Source organism: Scyliorhinus canicula, chromosome 12 (assembly GCF_902713615.1).
Source record: "Scyliorhinus canicula chromosome 12, sScyCan1.1, whole genome shotgun sequence".
Taxonomy (NCBI): Eukaryota; Metazoa; Chordata; class Chondrichthyes; order Carcharhiniformes; family Scyliorhinidae; genus Scyliorhinus; species Scyliorhinus canicula.
The window spans coordinates 7,726,388-7,740,418 of NC_052157.1; the positions used below are offsets into that span (position 1 = coordinate 7,726,388).

A 14,031-nucleotide genomic window follows, 5' to 3' on the forward strand; every position below is an offset into this window, starting at 1 on the left:
GATGCTGGGGAAGATACTGTACCTGGACTCGCACAGGTTGGTCATGGGAGGGGACTTCAACACAGTTATTGACCCTGGCTTGGACTGGCGATCTATGAGCATGGAGAGAAGGCCAGCAGAATGCTTGCACAGCAGCTTAGAAAGAGGGAGGCAGCCAGTGAGAGAGGGAAAGTAAACGACGGAGATGGGAACCTGGTTGAAGATTCAGCATGGGTGAATAAGGTGTTGAGGGATTTCTAGAGTAGGGTGTACAGGTCGGTATCCCTTACGGGGACAGAGGGGATGAGGCACCTTTTGGGAGGGCTGAATTTCCCAAAGGTGGACGGGGAGCTGGTAGAAGGGTTGGGGGCCCCGATCGGGTTGGAAGAGATAGTGGAGGGTCTGAAGGCTATGCTGTCGGGTAAAGCCCCGGGGCCGGACGGGTACCCAGTGGAATTTTATAATAAGTTCTCTGGGATGTTGGGGGCGCTGATGAGGATGTTCAATGAGGCAAGGGAAAGAGGGGTGCTGCCCCCGACCATGTCAGAAGCCACAATTTTGCTGATTCTGAAGCAGGACAAGAACCCGGAGCTGTGTGGGTCCTACAGGCCGATATCCCTGGACGCCAAACTGCAGGCCAAAATCTTGTCCTCCAGGATTGAGTATTGTGTTCCGGACATTATTGGGGAGGACTAGACGGGGTTTGTCAAGGGTAGGCAGTTGGTGGCCAATGTAAGAAGGTTGTTAAATGTCATCATGATGCCCCCGGAGGGTAGGGAGGTGGAGGTAGTGATCGCAATGGATGCAGAAATGCTTTTGATCGGGTAGAATGGGATTATCTGTGGGAGGTGCTGGGACGGTTCGGATTCGGGCAGGGCTTTATTGACTGGGTCAAGTTGCTGTATCAGGCTCCTGTGGCAAAGTGTACAGGCGAATAGGACAACATCGGACTATTTTAGACTGCACCGGGGGACGAGACAGGGATGCCCCCTCTCCCCACTGTTGTTCGCGCTAGCTATAGAGCCGCTGGCAATTGCTCTGAGAGCCTCAAGGGGCTGGAAGGGGCTGGTCCGGCAGGAGGTGGAAGGTGGAGCACAGAGTCTCACTCTATGCAGACGACCCGCTTCTGCACATATCGGACCCAATAGAGGGGATGGAAGAACTCATGAGGATTCTAGGGGAATTTGTTTTCGGGGTATGAGCTGAATATGGGGAAAAGTGAGACGTTTGCAATTCAGGCGAGGGGACAGGAGAGGCGATAGGGGGAGCTGCCGTTTAGATTAGTAGGGTGAAGCTTTAGAATGAATGAAATGAAATCGCTTGTCACAAGTAGGCTTCAAATGAAGTTATTGTGAAAAGCCCCTAGTCACCACATCTGGCACCTGGGAGGCTGTTACGGGAATCGAACCGTGCTGCTGGCCTGCTTTCAAAGACAGTGATTTAGCCCCGTGCTAAACCAGCCCCAGTTGGGTACCTAGGCATTCAAGTGGCGCGGGAATGGGACCGGCTGCATAAATTAAATTTGGCTTGACAAGTAGACGAAATGAAGGATGATTTTCAGAGATGGGATGCGTTCCGTTGTCATTAGCTGGGAGGGTGCAGACGGTGAAGATGACGGTCCTCCCGAGATTCCTGTTTGTTTCCATGTCTCCACATCTTTATTCCGCAGTCCTTTTTTAAACGGGTCAACAAAGTGATCACTGGCTTCGTTTGGGCAGGCAAGGTAATGCTTGAGCAGAGTCGGGGAGAGGACGGGCTGGCGCTGCCAAATTTTAATGACTATTACTGGGTGGCGAATATAGTCACGATCAGTAAGTTGGTGGTGGGGGAGGGTCGGCCTGGGAGTGTATGGAAGCGGCTTCATGCAAGGTCACCAATTTGGGACGTTGGTAACTGTGCCTCTGCCGTTCCCGCCAGCACGGTACTCCACCAGCCCCGTGGTGGTGGCGGCCCTGAGAGTCTGGGGGCAATGGAGGAGACATGTGGGAGCAGAGGGAACATCGGTCTGGTCCCCAATCTGTAATAATCACCGGTTTGCCCGGGAAGTATGGATGGAGGGTTCCGTACCAGCCTCCCCGAACAGGTGCCGGGATGTGGCGACTAGGGGCTTTTCACAGTAACTTCATTGAAGCCTACTCGTGACAATAAGCGATTTTCATTTTATATGGCGGAGAACAGGGATTGAGAGGATGGGGGATATGTTTATAGAGGGGAGCTTTTTGAGTATGAGGGCGCTGGAGGAAAAGTTTGGGTTGGCGAAGGAAAACAAATTCAGATATCTGGAGGTGCGGGGCGTCCTACGTAAACAGGTGTCAACCTTCCCGCTCCTACCACTAAGGGGGATTCAGGACAGGATAGTTTTCAGAGGGCAGGAAAGAGAAGGGAGCTTCTCTGACATTTACAAGGAACTTATAGGGTCAAAGGAGATGCAGATCGAGGAACTGAAGAGCAAGTGGGAGGAGAAATAGAGGATGGTCTATGGGCGGACGCATTGAGTAGAGTCAACACATCCGCAACATGTGCCAGGCTCAGCCTGATACAATTCAAAGTCGTTCACTGGACTCATATGACAGCAGCCCGGATAAGCAAAGAGGCAGACGTTCTGGCCTTTCCTTCCCTGGTAGCCTGGAGACAGATACTATCAGCTTGGAGGGACTCAAAGACCACAAAGTCAGAGACCTGGCTATCGGACATGGCTAGCTTTATCTGTTTGGAGAAAATCAAGTTTGCCTTGTGAGGGTCGCTGTTAGGCATCGCCCGGAGGTGGCAACCATTCGACAACTTCTATGCGGAAAATTGTCAGAAGAGGGGGGTGGGGGGGGTTAATTTAGGTTAGAGTAGGGGGTTAATAAAGGTGGGACCTGTAAGGGAGGGTGACAGCTTTTGCATCATGTTTATAGTTTCATGTACAATGTTTATTTTGTTGTTGCTATAATACCAAAAATACCTCAATAAAATGTTTATTGAACAAAAAAGGTGTCTCCAGATCACTTGATAACTTCAGAGTAATAACTGTTCTGGAAGTTCAAACCTACTATTTTGCGGTAAAAGGGATTGTCTGATTTATGGATGTTGTTACTTGAGTGAAACAGTAAAGATAAGGGTTAAATATAGAATACTGTAGCTGTGTGGGGTAATTATGTTTGAAGATAATAAAATGCTTACTGTGTGTTTATAAAATGTTAGCTGAATTTGTAAGTGCTTCAGGTCTCTGTTGGATAACAGCTGAAAAGTAGGCCCTTGTGCTCCGCATAACCAAAATCGAAAAACAGTTGTAGGTCAGGTGAACTCCATGATATACTTTGGGGTTCTCTGAACCCTGGCCCATAACAAATTGGGGGCTCGTGGAATAAAAGTCTATCTTTCGTGATTGGGTTGACGCAGTGAACTTTAAAGACAGTGAGAGGTGAGCATATTTGCGTTTGCTTTTAAGGTGTAGTATTCCAGTTGAAGTAGGGAGCGTGTTGTGGACAATGGCTCTTTCAGAGGCTCTGAAGTTCCTGGGGGTGGAGAAGGTCACATGCAGTACCTTACGAAGAGAGACTAAAAAATGCTTTTAGATTTGGCAAGAACATTGCAGTTAACATTACCGGACAACATACGAAAAGAGATAATTGTGGCGGTAGCTCAGCATATAAAATTGCTTGAGACAGTCAGACTCATTGGAAATGGCAAAAATTCAGTTACAGATCAAGCAACGTGAACGTGAAGAAGAATTAAAGCAGCTTGAATAAGTAATGAGGGAGAAAGAATAGACCCAGCTGAACAAAAAGAGAGAAAGGGAGATAAAGATCAGGGAAAAAGGGGAGAGAAATAGAGAGGAAAAAAAGACGACGTGAAAAAGAGAGATTTTGAACTTCAGAAAATGGCCATGAAACATGAGTGTGTTAAAATTGGCGAATATAAAGAGAAACGTACAGTTTGAGGATAGTGATGAGGATAATGAGAAAGAGCGGCATAGTCGAAGGCTTGGTGGGGATCTATTTGTGGAGATAAGTTGGGAAGTACTAAAATGGCTAAACATGATGTTCCACACGGGCTAGCACTGTAGCACAGTGGTTGGCACAATTGCTTCACAGCTCCAGGGTCCCAGGTTAGATTCGCAGCTTGGATCACGGTCTGTGTGGAGTCTGCATGTTCTCCCAGTGTGTGGGGGTTTCCTCCAGGTGCTCCGTTTCCTCCCACAATCCAAAGATGTGCAGGTTAGGTGGATTGGCTATGCTTAATTGCCTTTAGTGTTGCGTAGGGTTACTGGGTGTAGCCACCTAAGATGGACACTGGGCTACCAAAATGGAGAACTGCTAAGGCTGTAGGGAGAAAACAGTTTTAGCCAGGACAAGCAGTTTGCAAAAGGCTAATTAGCATTCTGCACGTATCGAAACCAGTTTATGGCCAGGTGAAAGATCTCAACCAAAGGTGTAAATAGCAAAACGCTTTGCATAGTAATGAGGCGATCCAGATCTAGGCCCATACAATAGCAACATTTGGGTTTGAATAGATACTTTGAGTGGACGCCCAGACAAAACGGCACCAGAAGTATCCATCACAAAAGACCCTAGAGACCGCCCCACCCATCGAGAAGAGACCCTCAGATTGGGGGATTTGTAAGACATCGATTGGGAAATGACCCAATCGATACATGGCAGGTAAAGGCCCGCCCCGAAAAGGCACGGACATTGGGGGACCTATAAAGGTAGACCCCGCACATGGTTCTGTCTGTTTTGCTCCGGCTCCGCTGTTTTTGTGCTCCGGCTTGGACTGCTGCTTTGACTCCGGCCCAGATCTGCTGTTGTATCCTGACTCCGACTCCAGCCGTTGATCCTGTCTCCCATCACCAGCCGTTGAGCACCAGCCATCGTTCAGTAAGTGCCAAAACGACGCTCGCTACGTGAACACAGCATTACTTATACAGTATTCGACTATTAGTGAACAGAAGGTGCAGCCCAGAAAGGAACAAAGGCCTTGTCCCCTGACCTTGCTGGTTCCTACTTAGATAAGTATTTAGTCGTTTAATTGTAGTAATAAGTATTAGTCTTTAGCGTATGCATGCGTATTTATTATATTTGTATAATAAATATTAATCGTTTGAACTTACTAATCGGTGTATAGTTTTATTACTTTGAACCTGACCTTGAAATACTTGAGGTATCTAGATACGGCACCTGGCGACTCTGAGCTGAAAATACACACACAGAGCTGTAGTAGTGTTAAGCACACGGCCTTTAAACGGAGGCGTGTTAATACACTCCAATAAACGCGTAATACACTCAAGTAAAACGTGCAACATGGGTTATGGGGATAGGGTGGAAGTGAGGGCTTAAGTGGGTCGGTGCAGACTCGATGGGCCGAATGGTCACCTTCTGCACTGTATGTTCTATGTTCACTTTGTTTTTGATTACAAGTGCTTACGGCCTCTGTTGAATAACACCCGAAGAGTAGGCCCTTGTGCTCCTCATAACCAAAATCTATAAACAATTGTAGGTCAGGTGAACTCCATGATATAATTTGGTGTTCTCTACACCCTGGCCCATAACATCATACCCCCATGTTTTAATTTGTGCCCTCAACTCATCTGCTTTGTTAGTCAGACTCCTGGCATTAAAATATACCGTCCAATCTTGCCAAACTGGACACTGAAGATGGTCTGAAAAACATTCAGTAAGCTGTTGCTATTGGACAATATGAGCCAACGGCACAACTACAGCAGTGGCTTTGCAACTTTTTGGTTTGTGGACACAGGCCGTTTAAAAATTTGACACGAGGTCCCTGTTCTAACATCTGACGCTGCATAAATTTACCATATGAAGCAACAGATGCATATCATATGTAGCATATATAAATCAACTATTTCAATATGCACTGCTGAGTTAACAGATTGCAAAATTAGGGTTCCATATAACTAGAGGTTGGATGTATTCAGTTGGCATTGGAACAACAATCTGTAAAATTTAAAAAATGCTTCTTGTAATGCAAGATTTTGGTTATTACCAACTGTAATTCCATACACCAAGAGTAGGAGGGTGTGAAGCACGTGTAACTTTTCACCCATTCACAGAGCAAACGACACATCCAAACTGCTGTAATCCCCTTTAAAAATAAATGCTTGAAACAGCAGACATCTTCTTGATATGGAAGAGATACACGCAAACACGACATATTATTTACGAACAATTTAATCAAAATGAATTGACCATTCATTTTAAATACTAGAAAATACAAATCACTCACAAATGGGTTATTTCAGATGAAAACATGTTAAACAAATATCTATTATGTCGACTGTTTAGGTTTAGTCAAAATAATTTTAATGAAATTATTATGTCATGAAAAGCATATAGTACAAGAGTACAGAAGGTGTTGCCGTGATGTATGACATGCGTATACACATACAAAAAACACATTTGTTCTAAAGTGCATTGTGTCAACTGAATAGTAGCAGCAGCTCAAAACACACGGGATGCCAGGGTTTATACAGGGCTTGGCGATCAATGTCCTTTAAAAAAAAATTACGTATGGAAGGCATTATCCGATTTTCTTTTCTTTAAAAAGACAACGAGCAAAAGGGTCACAAATAGGATGCTGCAGTTTAAAAGTGGGATTTCCTAAATGCTCTTATGAAAACCACAGCCAATCCATGAACGCAAGTTCTTTCCAGCAGTGATACTGACCATTTGTTCAACAAAAATCGCAAAACAAAAGATCATGATTAAACTCCATGGGAAAGGTATAAATTTGTATCCATGTAAAAGGAGCACCATGCCCATACTCTAAAACACATAATTTGTCAGGTGCAATGAAAAGGCACCCAAATATCAAATATATACATAATAAGCCAGCTAAGTACTATTTCATAAATTTACAGCATTGCTGAATATCATGTTCTCCCTAATTTTGCATAGCATCAGCTACCCTGGGGTTTTAACAATGGTTCAATATTGCTGGACATTATTCCTTTGAAGGACGTTTGAGCACTGTATTTGGCATTTATGGTTTTCTGCGCCTGGAAATAAGGAGAAAAATGAATTAAGATGTCATCCGAGTCCATCAATCAAGAGCAAAGCAGAGTCATTATGGCACAGGAAGAGGCCATCAAGGTCATGCTGACACACTGTAGAGCAACCCGCTCAGTCCCACTTCCACAGCCTATCCCTGCAAGTTTATTTCTCCCAAATCATATAATTCCTACAGTACAGAAGACCATTTAGCCCATCAAGTCTGCACCAACCCTCTGAAAGAGCACGCCAGCCAAGCCCACTTTCCCACCCTATTCCTATAACCCCATAACCTAACCTACACATCCCTGAACACTCGGGGGCAATTTAGAATGGCCAATCCACCTATCAGTACATCTTTGGAGTGTGGGAGGAAACCCACGCAAACATGGGGAGAATGTGCAAATGCCACACAGTCACCAGATTGCTGTGCCGCCCTAATACCATCCAATTTCCTTTCGAAATCATTAATTATCTCCACTTCCCTCACCTTCTTGGGGAAGATACGAACCAGGAGTAGGCCTCTCTGCCCCCCGAGAGTACTCCGCAATTCAATATCATAACTAATCCAATTGTAACCTTAACCCCACATTCCCGCCGACTCCCAATAATCTTTCACCCCCCTGTTAATCAAGAATTTATCGAGCTCAACCTTAAAAATGTTCAAAGATTCTCTTATTCTCTTTGCACTGCCTTTTGAGAACGAGAGTTCAGAGTTCTAGATCATCATCACTTGCGGCATTAAAAAGTCTCCCCCCCCCCCCCCCCCCCCCCCCCCCCCTTTCCTGGTACCATTGGTAGTCATAAGCTACCTCAGGGGACCATTTTGCAGAATTCATTTTTCTGCCTGTGCAAGGTGCCTGTAATGAACATTAGCAAAATAAATTGAATCCTCTGCATATTGGGAGGATTGAACTCCCGAGTTGAGCACATCGTGGGCCATTTTGCAGGCGAGTGCAGAATCAGAGCTCCAGCCACTGGGGTAATTTTCTGACCATCTCAAACTGGACTTGCAACACACAATTTGGGATTGCTGACTGTCAAGTTCTGAGAAAATCTAAATAAAAATCATGGGAACTGAAACCTAAAGCAGACCAGAAGACATACTTTGGTTGAGCATGATGCTGATATCCAGGTCCAAGGTTGCTTCCTGCTCTCATTTCTACAGCAACAGAACACTGAAAAACAAGAGTATCACAAGCTGAAAGACCAGTGTTAGGGGTTATACATATAAGCATTGATAACAAGCCATCAACAATTAACAGAGGAATGGAGAGGAAAAAGTTAGGAAATTTAATCTTTAAAACACTGAAAAATATAGGTCTTTACCCTCGTTTCCACATCTGTCCATTCAGATTCTGTAGTCTCCACTTGTTGTGGGGGTGCTGCTGAGTGCGATGATCTACGTTTTCTGGAGATTAATTTTAATGGAGATTTAAATTATTAAGGGAAACACATCAATCTTATATTCTCAAAAGCCTATGCCTCCCTGTGCAACAGAACTAGAAATGTGCTGCGCGATGGAAGTTTTTTTTAAATTATAAATTTAGAGTACATTAAATCGTTTTTTTTCCAATTTAAGGGGCAATTAAGCGTGGCCGATCCACCTAACCTGCACATCGTTGGGTTGTGGGGACAAAACCCATGCAGACATGGGGAGAATGTGCAAACTCCACACGGACAGTGGCCCAAAGCCAGGATCGAACCTGGGACCTCGGCGCCATGAGGCAGCAGTGCTAACCACTGCAGTGCCCACATCTACCAAGTTGATTAGATGCATTACCTCATGCACCCAGATAATCTAAATCCTTATATCGACTGACTGAAAGGGGAGGTTCTGAAGACTGATTGATAATGGATAATATCTCGATGTACCAAAATCCAAGTAGAAATTTGAAAAAGAAAAGACAACAGAATGGACTTTGTTTTAAAAAAGGCAGAAAAGAATTGACTGATTCAGCCAATTATTCGTGGAAATTTTACAGGCTGCAGAAGACAGTCACATGGGTTTTGAAAGTATTGTCTAGTGGTTTCAAAAGGACCATCACCGAGCTTAACAACCGTTTAAGAAGCCAATTTAATCTATAACCGTGTTAAATTATTCACCAAGTGTCTCTACTCTTCCAGTGGTTTCTCACTCAAAATCAACCACTGTTATTTTCATTTATATATATTAAAAAATCAAAAATATTGAGTAACAAATTGGCTTCAATGCTTAAAAGTACTAAAATTTAAATAATTTATAAAGAAAAATCAAGTCATCTACAATGTGTAAAGGACAAGTGTACACTGCTCATTGTATATCTCACTGTAGACAAATACACACATGCAGTTTTTAAGTTAGAAATGGGTATGAATCTGCCTGGAACTTCTCAAGCATATTGAAGTTAAAACATCGCACTCCATTAAAAGTTTTTAGCCGGATATATTTTAATAAGACGGTTATTGGACATTAAACAAATGGGCTTCTCCGATTCTTCCCACCATTAAACCGGTGATTGCAAATGCAAGCTAACCTCACAAAATTAATTTTAAACAGGAAGTTAAATACTGCTCCATAATAAGTACCTTGTACCAGTGGGTGCCTCTTGTTTTAGTTTCTCAATATCCGTGAACTGGACAGCTTGCCCACCACCCCGGGTCTTGTATACTTCGCCCTTGAAATGGAAAAAAAAATTCATAGCACGAATCACCATATTAGAATTTCAAATATTTAAAAAGTAAATATCACACACCTTACCATTAACAAGACAATGAATTTTTTTAAATTGCCAATCTCAACACCAAAATCATTTTTACCTTCAAACATATGTGAAGATGTTATTTGAAGCAAAAACTAGAAACATGGCATTTTAGTAAAGTAAGCATTCTTAAACCAAGAATTTTTGGTATATTAAAGCTTTATTGGTTTACTTGGATTTTACTGCAACACTGTTTATTACCTTGATGAGCTTGGTCTCAATCTCCCCATCCGATGCAAGCTCCTGGTGTGTCAAAATGTACTTGTCACACTTAGCCAGAGCTTTTTCATTTGGCACTGCCACTGTGATGGCATTGGGAATGTGTGGCTGTAGGACAGTGTCTGTTTCCACGCTACCAACTGGCTTATGGTCTACCCATCGTTCCCCACCCGCTGAGCGTGACCGTCTGTGGCGTAGGCGAACAGGTGGTGCATTCTAAGCAGATTGAAAGAGTAATCAACAGAAATTGTAATCAGAGATTCCTAATTAGAGGATCCCTTAAAAAACAGATTTGACTGAGCAAAAAAAAAGAAATTTAAAAAAAAATCAAAAGGAAAACAGCTTATCAGCAGTATTCTTTTCTGCCAAGTTATATTGTTCTTGTTAATCACAAGAACAAATTCAACATTTATATTTAAAACCTATGCTTTGCTAGGATAACCTGGCAAGAACCAGAACTGCAAAGCTCCATTATAATAGATTTGGAGAGACAGAATGATTTTTTTAAAAAAGCAAATACCACAGTAAAAAAGTTCAACATATTTTTAAAAAAAAATATACCTTTATCCCAAATTGATTTAGCTAGCCAGCTTGAAAAGACTTCAGCTGACTATGTTAATAGCGAACTATAAATTAGGAAAACAATCCTTGGCGGTTATGCAAGCAGGCCACCATGCACCAAAAGCAGAACAAGGCTCTCAAGCACAGTAATGCTACCACATTCAAGAGCATTTCACAGAATACAGGCAAAGGAACCATGCTACAAGACCTTAAGGCATTTAGTAGCTTTATATACAGACAGTATCCATTACCCAACTTTACATCTCCAATTGTTATTTGTGCCAGAGTACATATTTAGGAAAAAACAAAACCAATGCACATCTCCAATGGTTAGAAGAGCACAATTTATAGTTAAACTGTGAGCAAGATGGAAGCAGGTTAGGTTGTCAGTGCATGCCAAGAATCACACTCAATGCACTATGAAACTTCCAAATCCCCATTTGTGTTTTGTCTGGGCTTCAAGCGTTTACTTGTGTGTGAAGCAATATATAAAAGGAACAGCAGGCACAGAAACTGATTTTACTCCTTTTGGATTCAGCCATCACATAACCAAGTGCATAGACATGCACTGGAGAGCTGAGAAATAAGATCTTTAGCTCAAATGGATTAAGTCACAAAAGAGTGTCATCCAAGGAGGAAAAAAAGTGTTCCATTGGCTTTTGTTTTCATTTATACATGCTCTTGATTGTAACATGCACACAAATTAGTTAAGCTTTGTTGACGATCAAAAGTCTAGTCCTGAAAAGCGACTGGTTATCAGCATGGAAGCTTATCCAAGGTACTACATATAAATTCACTAGTTTATTTGTTTAGCCCATTGGCCAAAAATTAGTAAAATTGAAAAGTCAAACAGCAAATTAAACAGGACAATGATGCCAAAATATCACTTGCAGGCAGGTTACGGTTTTTGAAAGCAAACATTTAACAGATTCCTCTATATTGGCCGATCAATAATTCTACCATGGGTGAAATCACAAGAGTTCAGAATCTTGCACTTACTTTTCCAACTGGGATCACTAGATTTTCCCCACCCCCCCCACCGATGATTTTCCTCATCATCGTGCTCAAGGGAAATTAAGGACATTGCTGACTTCAGCTATTGGCACAGATCCATCCCAACACCATCTACTCTGTACGGTTGAAAACTGCACCTCTCATTTACAACCATGGCCAATACAGCTTCAGAGAAGGAAGCATGCCACCATTCAGTTGGAGACTACATCACCAAACAACTATTGAAATCATCATAAAACAGATGGCATAAAAACTAAGTTAGAATTTGATTGTTATCCAATGCAGTGCGTTTTCGCAAAAGGGAAAAGATTCCAGGTATAATTTATGTGTGGAACACTGCGTTATTAAACAGTAGCTTTGACACGAGCCTGAATACCCAACAGCATTGGGGATTTTTTTTGCATCTTGTGCCCAGTCTTCCTCAGAGGTTTCATCTTATTCAGTCACCGTCCCCCCTCCCAGAAGAGAAGAATTCACGAGGGCCATTTATAACAATGAACTGTTGCACCAGAGGTATAGATGAATCTCCAGAGTTTGGGGAGAATGGTGGCAGCTTTGTTCCTTATCTTTACACGCTCCCCTTGGGAAGAATAATGGGAAGGCTTTGCAGGCTGATTAACAACTTATTAGGCCACATCATGAGCACTCCTTCCATGCCCTAGAGGGGAACTTTGAGCCTTACAATTCAGAAGCAGGAGTGCTGCCATGGAACCATAGAATTTACAGTGCAGGAGGCCACTCGGCCCATCGAGTCTGCACCTGCCCTTGGAAAGAGCACCCTATTTAAGCCCTCGCCTCCAGCCTACTCCCGTAACCCCACCGAATGTTTTTGGACACCAAGGACAATTTAGCATGGCCAATCCGCCTAACCGAAACATCTTTGGACCATGAGGGGAAACCGGGAGCACCCGGGAGAAACTCACCGACAGGGGGAGGACGTGCAGACTCCACAGACAGTGACCCAAGCCGGGAATCGAACCTGGGACTCTGGAGCTGTGAAGCCACAGTGCTAACCACTGTACTACCATGCTACCACATGAGAGCCACAAGAACTCCCATAGAATTGGCTGACTTGGAGCTTTGATCATGCCTTTGCTGTAGTTCAGCTGATCAATAAAATAGCCGCTAGTTTGCAGAGGGTATTTCTCAACTACCAAATGTCAAATTCACCAATTGTTTATAAAACTGAAATGTTAAAATGCGTGGCTATACAAGAATTGTAAATGAGAAAAATGTTTTCTACTCAACAGCTAAAGTAGTTGGAATCCACTCAGCACTGATGTGAACAAGCTTCATAGGTACATCTATATACACATAGATGTTTAGGAGAATGCCAATGCAACCTCTACTCCTTCAGTAATTTTACTGTCCATGTCACAAGCTAAAACTGTAATAGGCATTTTTCAATCTAAACACAGCAAACAACTTAGATTGAAATTAGAGATTGCTGAGGCTGCTTTGAGTTATTTGTGCCTTGGAGCTTTTATCCAATTAGACAGCCGAGATTGTGAATTGCAAATTTAATAATTTTAGCGATTAAAGCTGCAAGCACAAAACATAAGTAGACTTACAATAAGGAGCACTACAGGTTGCTTGTCATCTACACCAATAGATATTCTCCGTAAAAAATTTAGCACTTGCCTCACATCCAGTAGCTAAATTTCTAACTTGCCCTTCCAGGCTGTACTTTAAGTTTATAATAATCTGTTCATTCTTCCCTCAACAGTTTTCATATTTTTTTTTTGAAAGACCATTAAAGTGTGACTTGGACAGAGCTGATAGGTATCCACGCCACAAGGAGAAACAAAAGTTGATTTTTAAAGAGAACAGGACAAAGTACAGACTTCTTCCAAGTGCAAAATTGGGATTTTCCTAATAACTGATTATCCACTCTTAGCTAAAGGATCATTTCAAACTTTTGAAACCCAGTCAGCTCAAAGGTTTACTAAAAAACAGGAAGTGCTGGAAAATCTCAGCAGGTCTGGTCACAACGGTGGAGAGAAAAGCAGAGTTAACATTTCACGTCCAATATAACTCTTGAGGTGGAGCGGGGAGGCGGTTTAGCCGAGTTGGCTTGACAGCTGGTTCATAATATAGAGCAAGGTCAATTTCAGTACCGGCTAAGGCTATTCATGAAGGTCCACCTTGTCAACCTTGCCCCTCGCCTGAGGTATGGTGATCCCGCAGGTTAGATCACCACCAGTCAGCTCTCCCCCTCAAAGGGGAAAGCAGCCAATGGTCATCGAGGACTATGACGACTTTACTCTAAGAGGAACCACATTAAACACAACATTTCTCGCTCCGCAAATGCAGCTGGAAATACTGAGTTTTTCCAGCACTTTGTTATTTCCGGTATCCTCATTATTTTATTTAGGGTATGCTTCAAACAGTCTTTCAACGTCAAGGATATCCCGAACCATAAATCACTTGCACCGAAGCACACCTTAGCACAAGTTGCACACCTTATTTACCTCGATTACAAAAATACTCCCAATACTGTCCTTTGTTTCAATATTTTGAGCTGG

At 42.9% G+C, this 14,031-nt stretch overlaps 1 protein-coding gene across 6 annotated transcripts in view; it reads right to left on the reverse strand.

Moving 5' to 3' along the window:
* Positions 1–6,136: 6,136 nt before the first annotated feature.
* Positions 6,137–14,031, reverse strand: part of kif23 (kinesin family member 23) — a 50,165-nt gene continuing 42,270 nt past the window's right edge. For 5 of the 6 annotated variants that reach the window (XM_038813326.1, XM_038813322.1, XM_038813325.1 and 2 more), the window contains 5 exons: positions 9,914–10,147; positions 9,540–9,628; positions 8,301–8,382; positions 8,079–8,149; positions 6,137–6,979 (listed from right to left, as the gene is read on the reverse strand). In XM_038813326.1, the coding sequence (XP_038669254.1) occupies positions 6,964–6,979; positions 8,079–8,149; positions 8,301–8,382; positions 9,540–9,628; positions 9,914–10,147 (492 nt within the window). In that variant the 3' untranslated portion in view covers positions 6,137–6,963. The remainder of the gene's footprint in view (positions 6,980–8,078; positions 8,150–8,300; positions 8,383–9,539; positions 9,629–9,913; positions 10,148–14,031) is intronic. The other variant, XM_038813324.1, reaches the window with a different exon arrangement.